The sequence below is a fragment of the Sclerotinia sclerotiorum genome, genomic scaffold (genome assembly GCF_000146945.2).
Source record: "Sclerotinia sclerotiorum 1980 UF-70 scaffold_3 genomic scaffold, whole genome shotgun sequence".
NCBI lineage: Eukaryota > Fungi > Ascomycota > Leotiomycetes > Helotiales > Sclerotiniaceae > Sclerotinia > Sclerotinia sclerotiorum.
This window is the reverse complement of record NW_001820833.1, coordinates 792,048-801,151: the sequence shown is the minus strand read 5'-3', so window position 1 is coordinate 801,151 and position 9,104 is coordinate 792,048. Positions and strand designations below refer to the sequence as shown.

At 43.6% G+C, this 9,104-nt stretch overlaps 4 protein-coding genes across 4 annotated transcripts in view; 1 reads left to right on the top strand and 3 right to left on the bottom strand.

The window, feature by feature from the left end:
• Positions 1–58: 58 nt before the first annotated feature.
• On the top strand, positions 59–1,571 carry SS1G_02405 (hypothetical protein; the record flags this gene model as incomplete). The annotated part of the gene is made up of 2 exons (XM_001596139.1): positions 59–1,372; positions 1,422–1,571. The coding sequence occupies 2 exons, from the start codon at positions 59–61 to the stop codon at positions 1,569–1,571; spliced, it is 1,464 nt and encodes a 487-aa protein (XP_001596189.1).
• Positions 1,572–2,773: 1,202 nt separating this feature from the next.
• SS1G_02404 (hypothetical protein) lies at positions 2,774–4,735 on the bottom strand (the record flags this gene model as incomplete). The annotated part of the gene is made up of 2 exons (XM_001596138.1): positions 2,774–3,550; positions 3,599–4,735. The coding sequence occupies 2 exons, from the start codon at positions 4,733–4,735 to the stop codon at positions 2,774–2,776; spliced, it is 1,914 nt and encodes a 637-aa protein (XP_001596188.1).
• A 620-nt stretch (positions 4,736–5,355) lies between these two features.
• On the bottom strand, positions 5,356–6,966 carry SS1G_02403 (hypothetical protein; the record flags this gene model as incomplete). The annotated part of the gene is made up of 7 exons (XM_001596137.1): positions 5,356–5,376; positions 5,618–5,967; positions 6,052–6,136; positions 6,187–6,426; positions 6,478–6,547; positions 6,598–6,711; positions 6,773–6,966. 7 exons carry the CDS (start codon positions 6,964–6,966, stop codon positions 5,356–5,358), a joined length of 1,074 nt encoding a protein of 357 aa, XP_001596187.1.
• Positions 6,967–8,013: 1,047 nt separating this feature from the next.
• The window catches only part of SS1G_02402 (predicted protein), a gene marked incomplete at both ends in the record, with an annotated part of 3,402 nt that continues 2,311 nt past the window's right edge, over positions 8,014–9,104 (bottom strand). The window contains 2 exons of the mRNA XM_001596136.1: positions 8,014–8,231; positions 8,572–9,036. Of these exons, the coding sequence (XP_001596186.1) occupies positions 8,014–8,231; positions 8,572–9,036 (683 nt within the window). The remainder of the gene's footprint in view (positions 8,232–8,571; positions 9,037–9,104) is intronic.

The window sequence follows — 9,104 nt, the reverse complement described above, 5'->3', positions numbered from 1 at the left end:
TTGCGACCTAACTAAATTAGTCGAAGAATGCAGAGGATCTTATAATAAAATCGAGAAAATGCCATATGTTTTCGACTGTTTAAAGTACATGGACGAGGGTGAAAAGGAATATTATTACATGCCACCACCAGGAGAGCGAGCGAGCGAGCAACCACCCAAGATGGCAGAGTATCTGGATTCCGATGGTCAGGGCAATTCTTTGGCACAATATCCTTCGCAAAAATCTTACTCGAAATCATCCTCTGGTCAATGCAATGGTCCAATTGTACCATACCATACCTACTGGACCGGTCCTGCGACTTGGAGAGTAGAGCTTTTCATAAAGAGTTATTTTTATACGCAGAATCTTCCTTGTTCAAGATTATTCTTATGGTTGGATGGAGATAGGGATCCAGATGCAATCGAAAAGTTTATGACCCGCGATCCATTGTTCAAGAGATTTATACCATTCGTTGAAAGAGGAGACATAACTTTGAAATTGTGGAATTTCCCTTCAAGAATACCATTACCACCTGGAGATAACACGGATGGACGTGGATACTACAAAACTCCAGGAAAGCCTAATGCGAAAAACGAGGTTCTGGTAGCAGATGGACTTATCCGGGATGCCAATAACCAAGAATGGTTGATTTTAACAGAAAGGCAGATGACGTTCTTGCCCGTTGCTGTTTCAGATGCCATGAGATTCGTTGTCTTGCACTTATATGGAGGATCTTATTATGATATGGACGTTGTCATGCTAAGGGATATGAGACCACTACTTATTGGAGATGAACATTCATTCGCAGAACGTTGGGGAGGTCATTCCAGCCCTGGTGATTATAATACGGCGGTGATGTCTTTGACTGCCAATTCGTCTCTTTCCTCGTATCTTTTGCGTGGTGGCGTAAGGATGGGGCTCAACTTCCATCCTCGAATCATTGGCGTTATGGCTGTGAAGGATGGTCGAAACCAAGAATTCAATATGTTGGAGACTGCCGCTTTTGATCCGATCTGGACTGAATTCAACTGGGACAGATTAGGAAGATGTACCATACCATGCATCAAGGATTATGGACAAGTATTCAAGGGAAAGAATGCCTTTCCAAATCATGACGAATGGGAAAGTTACGATGGACCTCAATTAAAGCTTGCCTCGAAGACCACATCAAAACATTTCTGGGAAATGAGATCTGTTGGGGAAGTAGAAGTTGAGAAGCGTGTCGTTACGGTGGAACGAGCATCAACTGGAATGGGGGTTGAAATGTTGACCATCGACCGAGCAGCATTGAGCAAAGCCGAGTACAAATTTGAAGAGGATAATTATCCACCTACAAATCGAACTTTAGAGAATTTCTTCCGAGGCGCTTGGACATATCATATCCACAATCAGGTAGGTTCACAGTTTTGTCTTATGATTTGATTTTGGCTAACAATTCTAGTGGTACAAAAATCCCGAACCATCATCATGGCTTAACGTTATTCAAAGAGCACAAGATGGTTTCTTCTCTGGATCACGTACGAATCCATATGGCGAAAAGTGGCAAGGTCTTGAATTACCTCCATACGAAATATCTTGGGAATACACATAAATTGCCTACCCAACATTTGATATTTTGTCAAAATTAACACCCAAGTATTATACTTTGATGCAAACTTATGAATAGCACAATCAACATGTGTATGAACGAAATGGTACAAATAAATAGATATTTTATTGGTGGGCGCAAACGGCGCATTTACTCGCATTTGAGTAGGTACAGTACCTAGGGGTAAATATACATGGGTTGAGGCATACAATGAAATATGCATCATAGGCGTTTTTCCTCGTGTATCGGTTTTGTTTGGTTCGACCAACTTATTGAAGAGAAGTTCTTGATTGGTTGATTGATTGATTGATTGGATGAATCTGGATGGGTATAGCAATGGAGTTTTAAAGGAGTTTATTCTATTTTATGAATTCAAATGTGGAAAAAATAGATACAGGATGGCATGGGATGATATGGGATGGGAGTTGGAGATACAGAGTACTGTGTGTATTTAGTCGTACGGGATGGAGAAAGTAGAGGGGGAGAGCGTAGAGGTAGATGGAGATACAGATGGAGATAGTGATAGAGATAGAGATGGAGGATCTTTTGTATGTATATATGTACTGTGTATATATGTAGATACCTATTACCTGGTATTTTTTTTAATTTTTTTTTATCTTGCCTTGTGTTGACTTGACTGTATATAAACAAGTGGATGAGTGGATGTTACACATGAGATGGATAGATGGAATGGGATGGGAAAATTCGAAAGTAGAGTGAATATGGTGTTTTATAATTATATTGTATTTATTTTTGGATGTGATGGTGGAAGGGGATATAGGAATGAGAATTATCGAAATCGATTAGGGGGTGGGTATATATATATATCTATATACACATAGAGCACTAACTAGCAATAATATTAACTTGACACTAGACACACTAGTAATAGATAACTTAAAAAGTCAATATAAAATAAATTGCTATTGGGCTATTTGTCGCCATCTAGTTTCGCTGTATGGCAGTGTCCTGTCCTCCTATTTATTCCCTTTGCTATTTCCCAGTTGATGATGCTAGATGGGATAATATATATATACATACGCTTCCCGCTTAGCAACAAGACAGACTCAAAATGTACGGATTTTCCAGTGCAATATAAACACCCAGCAAAGCACCTATCGTGTGAGCAGGATCCCCCGCATAACCATTTAACTCCATATCAGATCCATAACCGTACCGTACGCCAGAAACCATACTTTCCCTCATTATTCAATACTCATCTTCATCAACCCATCATTAGTATCCACCATACCCTGAAGCCCCACCCTCCTACCTCCAATCCCTGTCCCACCATTCCCCAACCCACTCTTTCCGTTTCCAGGCTCTCCGTTACTACCAGGTCTAGCACCCCAAGGCGCCATATCCCTTTGCATTGGACTTTGCATTACAGGACTATTGTGTACGCTCATTCCTGGACTAACAGCTCTCCTCTTAAAACTCGTGGGATCGAGGTCATCGTCTCGACGACGTTTATGCGTGATTTTGCGTATGGGTTCTGATGGTTGAGGGGTGGAGGAGCGGGATGGAGAGGAATCGGAGTTACTGCGGTGGAGATGTAGGGGCGTGGAAAGATGGGACTCTAATGATATATCGTCATTCATGCCTGCGGTGGAACCGCGAGGATTAAAATTGGGCGGTGGTGGCGTGCGATTGTTATCATCGCTAAAGGATTCCCAGAACTCTTTTCCTTTTGAGTTGCGAATGGCTTGTTGCTTGAAGCTACTGGATAGTTGAGAACTGGATGCATCGGCCATTACATCATCTTCAGTCATTCCTTCTAGAAACTCCTGTGTTGCGCTAAGTATTGGTGATGAGCGTGTAGTATCTGTTGTTGATATAGAGGGATGACGGGAAGGTTCGAGGTCCATATCACTTTCGCGGGTTTGGCGGACGACTTCTGCTTCTCGACGAACTTCCGTTTCGATTGGTGCGCTCTCTTCAGCGAGAGCTGCTTTGATCCGCGCAAATGTTTTTGTTTTGGGCTATTCAATGTTAGTCATGCCAAACCTTCCGACCGTGTATTTACATACTAGCATGTTTCCCCTCCTAGTCACCGGTCTGCGAATAACCCCTCGTTGTCCATCCTTTCCAGGCGTACTAGGCATCCCATCCACATTCTCCAATGTCGACTTTAAAGCACCATCATCACTTTCCCTTCCTGATATATGTAATTGGTTTGCAGCCCAGCTTATACTTTCTCTCCTCGAATGAATATTGTCAACCGTCATTGGCCTGTTAAAATAGCCACTTTCGACATTGCGCACAGTAGGAGGTGATTTGGAAATCATACTAGCCATTGGCCCATTTTTTGATCCTTTGCGACTCTTGCCGTTCCTTAATTTTCCATGCTGAAAATTCATAAGACTGCTGACTGCGGGAGATTGTCCAGACCAAGCACCGCCAGGGCTTGAGTTAGAGTTTCCGAAGTAAGGTGCTGTCATCCTATTAATCTGAGGTGTTGTAAGAATAGAGTCATCGATGTCATCTGATTCCATCAAATCATCGTCGTCGCAACTACTTTCGGAAGAATCAGAGACCATCATGTTAACACTGCCGAGCGAGTTGGATACAGTCATTCTTTCTGTATTTGCCATGGGAGACCATAAGGAACCTTCCCCAACGCTAGTAAAGTTTAACCCATTTTTTCTATTCGGGATGTTCATTGCTCTGCCAGTTATTGTAGGCGAAGAATCAGGCGACGAATGCTCTGCGAGTGTGGAGTGATGAAGATTCGTAGCAGCTCTTGAAAAATCTAAACCTCGGGATCGTCTAGGCAACACACTTGTAGGCGACCCATATGTCTGCGATTGATCTAATTTTGGTGATAAAGGTGCTCGATTGATATATCCTGATGGTCCTAATGGCATAAAATCCTTTGGTGGCATCTGCAGTGAAAGGCCTCGAGGGAATGCAGGTCGCCTTGGAGTCGTCGGACTTTCGGAAAGGGAACTATCATCTTTGGATATTGGCTTCTCTGATTCGCAAAATTTTGGAGACGGTGAAAGCGTCGGTTGACCGCCATCTGATAATGACCGAGCTTTTGAAGGCGACCGTGATGTACTTTCCACATTAGCTTTTGCGCGTTTGTCGTTCACTTCAGCTCTGGTTTCGGGTTCAAATATATCCATACTTGACGACATATCCTCGATTGATTGATTTTGGAACATAGCGGCAGTTAAATGGTGAAAAAATTATAAAAATTGAGAACAGACGATCCTATGTTTCTCTAACATCGTCCGCTGTTCGAGATGTAAATTAAAGGGGTGTAACCGCTGAATGTCGAGATATGCGACAGGAGACGGTTTTGTGTATTGTGTCGAGTGAAATGAAATTGATATAAAACAGCAATGAGTATTCCAATCAAAGACCGTGGGATAAAAGGAGGGGTAGTCATAAAATGTGCCCTAGATACCTATATGAAGCTAAATACAACACCTAGGTACCTAGGGGTACATACAATCAATGATAATATTATGATGCTATTTTACATGAATGACTTCTCCGTCAGGTATTGAATTTGACGATCGTCTTTCCACTGCCGTACTCATGGAGCGAGGTACTACTGTACTTCAATGAAAGTTTCCGGAAGTGGTGCGGATGCTATTGAAAGATTGTGCGCTTGACTGTTTATGGTTAAGCTCTGAGAAGTATTCAACCACGTGTTTATATCAGCGGCTGAACGGCATAACGTTCAAACTTCCCGTGGGGGACTTTCCATCAATGTCATGTATATGGACAATCTATTGAACCTCAAATTTCCAGTCCCTTTCGATTGAGCAGTAATGACCTAGGAGCCTTGAGCATGCGCCTATTCGTTCTCAATCTCATGGTCAGAATTTCTTCTCCAGTTCAGCATTTCCAGAATCACAAGCTCGAGAGTTGAGACAACGGCACCGCGTACATCGATTGAGAAGTTATTATCATGATACAGAGCCAGAACCATCGTTTTGCTTTCATTAATACATATTTTCATTATTCATTGGGCTTTCCGGGGCATCCAAACCCAACCCCAGTCTTTCGTTTTCGTTAACCTTTAAAATATTTCATACAGCAGAATCATTCTTTCTCTCATCATCCCATTTTTCACTTTCTATACTCCTTCCAGAGTTACTGGTACTTCCACCAAGCGCACCATTCTTGGACAAATGCTGAATGACACCATCTTCTCCCTTCTCGTGCACATTATGACCTTTAGCGATGACTGCAAAGCTATCGCGCTGAATCATCTCATACAATGCCGTCCCGAGAAGCATGGCAGGTATACTTGTGAAGACGGGTATGGCTGAATAAACCGAGAAAGCATCTCCTCCGAAGAAAATAGCTGCAACGATGCGAGCTCCCAAGTCGCGCGATGAGTTAAGCTCTATCGTCACATCCGCAAAACCCCAGATCATTGTTGCTGAGAGAGGTTAGCAAGTATTCAACAATGAAGATATTATTGGCGACGTAGAAAGCAAGAAACAGGTGTGACTTCAATGCTTACCATAACCTAAACCGATCACCCACGGCACCGCAGCTGCAGACACAAACGGGTTCATAGGGTCGAGGCAAGCCCAAATCACGATCCCCTAAAATATTTTAGCAAGTTACAGTACCTAGAATGTTCGTTGATACATACGACGAAGACATCAGCAAAAAATTCTATGAAGAACAGATACCCATATGACTGATCCGCTCCAGGAAAGGAGCAAAGGATACTTCCTGGTCCGCCTGGTGAATTGAGACTCAAGCCTTTAGCACGGTACTCCGCAGCAAGTGCTGTCAACTGTGGGTAATATTGTCCGACAAGCAGCACAGCTGCCATAAAGGAGCCGAAGACCTGGGCAAAGATATATTGTGGAACCTTTTTCCAAGGGAACTGGGATGGATTAGCTAGTGTCGATACATAAATGGGGACAGTGGAACATACCCCCAACCATACGGCACAAGAGATCGTTACGGCCGCATTGAAATGGCCCCCGGAAGTACTTCCGCAAGTTCTATTGGTTATTAGCGATTGAGACGTTGAGCAGATGATGAGTCCACCTACATGATAGCGAAAGCGATGCCGATTGCAAAGGCCCAACCAATTTGGAAAACTGATCCAAATCCCGGGTCACCAGGGTTCAGAAAGAATGATGCACACGATGCAATTCCTGGATACCTAAGAATGAATGTCAGTGACTGGTGCATATTTATTGCATATTTTCGCGCTCTGGACTTACACGAAGAAGAAAACACCCATAGCCTCCGCAGCCATTTCTCGCATCCATCTTGGCCTTGCATTTTCGAAGTCTAACTTGCGTTGCGATACTGGTTTCGGTGCTACGACATGTCTGTTGGCATGACGCTCTACTGCTTCTGTGTAGCCAATTTCCATTTCCCCGGTACGAAGACGATTTTGATCGCTTTGAGACATGATGTAACGAATGAATAGCAGCAATTTGTCAAGCTGTAAGGGTTAAAGTGGCAATGGAGCAGCTATATGGAATTTTCAAGTAACGTGGGAACTGCTTGAAGTGCCGGGATTATGGGTTGAATTATGTACTTCACGATGCCATAAACCTGCAGGATGCTGTTCGATGATTGAATGAGGAAGGTGGGCAGTTCAAGATAACTCGGGCAGATGGGACCGTGTTTAAGTATGGATTTGCCACCTGCAGGTTCCATGGGTAGAGAGCATGTTCGGTTCACTTTGATGTAGGCATAACAAAACTGCTCATTATGGCTAGAAGGTCAGAAACATTGTGGAGGAGATCAACCAAATCAGTAATCCTACCATCAAGCATCGAATACTCAGCTCTCATTGGCTCAGTCGACGTTGGGAATATCTTATACGGCCAATCATAATAACTCCTTGATGAATTTCCTAAAGGAGTCCGGAGTGGTGACAACTTTTTCGCTTACACGCATCCTTACAATAGGAGCGGAGATTTTCTTACATCTTACACCGAGGTTGGACAACATAATAACTTGACATTGCCCAGGCTTCTGCACTGTTCCCAGGTCGCACTGTGTCAAGTTCAGCATATCATCAAAAATCACAAAGAATGGTTAAAGGCTCTGCTTCCGAATCTGGACGACGAGTTTCATGTCCGGGTGGCTTTCCCATGCGCTACATGCGCCACACACCTCGAAACATCGTTTCTAACTTCAGCTTGAAAATCAATGTATATGAAAGCGGAGTTCATAATGATAGTTTTAGATTTGTGTCTAACAGTACACTTAAGGTAACAAATCGGACGCCCGTTATTCCTGTTCTCCTTCCTTATCGGTACAGTAGCCCTTCATTTTCCCATTTTTAAATGCACACTGATGACTAATTCTCCTGAAAATCCCAACTCAATTTCATCTCCATTTTGCGACTCATCTCATCTTCCAATTTTCAAGACCGAAAGAAGACATAATTCCGGAGCGAAAATATTTCCTTATACCGCCTGTCCTTGAAGAACGCAATTCATCTCAATCATTCTTCTATTACAGGAGTCTTACTTCGTCTTGCACCGCGTCGGACTGGTGATTCCTGGCTATTAGTCATCCTTGCTTCAGCTCTATCGGAAGATCTAGTATATCTTCTTCTTTGGGCTCGCGCTGTTTTCGTAATCTCGGATGGAGAGAGAATGTCGTCTGCGTCTGAGTCTTCTGCTTCATTGCGGGGAGTTTTCTTGTAACGACGTTTACCATCTTTAAGATTGTTAGTCGGCGCATTCAAAATGAGAGAGTGATGTGGGTGAGTGCGGCAGCGGGGTTGGAATGGGAGAAGACTTGCTTTTATCAAGAACTCGGGCGTCATTCGATGATAGAGTTCCTGTATGATTTGAACTCCGCGATTTGTCAATTTTTCTAGGGGAGGTTGGAGGAGTTTGTGGTACAGATATTGTTCTCGGATCTTTTGGCTCCCTTTCCACGCATTTGTGCTCAATACTATGGTGATGACGTCTTCCTTCAGGATCGGCGAATGTTGTCTTACAATCCGGACACTCGAGTGAGCAGGTATCTGTTATATTATATCAGCGACACGCACATAAGACGCTCTTGACAGTGACTCTACTATTTTTATTATGATGTCGTAAACTATCTCTATTCGAAAATAGTTTTCCACAAAGCTCGCATCTTGCCTCGGCGTGCACGGTTTCGCTTTCAACAATTCTCTGCTCGAGTTCATTGCGGCAAAATTTTGCAGGCCTATCCTGGGGTGCAATCGCGGAGGAAGCTTGTTGCACTTCCACTAGCTGGTTTCCGGGATTATGATCAGTGCGCTGATGTGTTGGGCTGAAATTCCTGGCTACAGGAGCCAAAATCTCTTCATGGTATCGACCACTCTCCCGGTCCACTGTGGCACTCACCTGCGGCTGCGTATGCGCTTGCTCGATGATCTGCTCTCCAATTCTCGATGCACGGTATTCGCTATGCTCGGCCTTTTGGTGCTTACGCAGGGCAGAGGCGCGACTGAATCTTCTGCCACATTCTCCGCACTCTGTACAACTTCCTGTTCAAAGATCTTAAAAACCTTAGCAGACGAACTATGAGGAGTTACTCACTATTTTTCATGCCTGC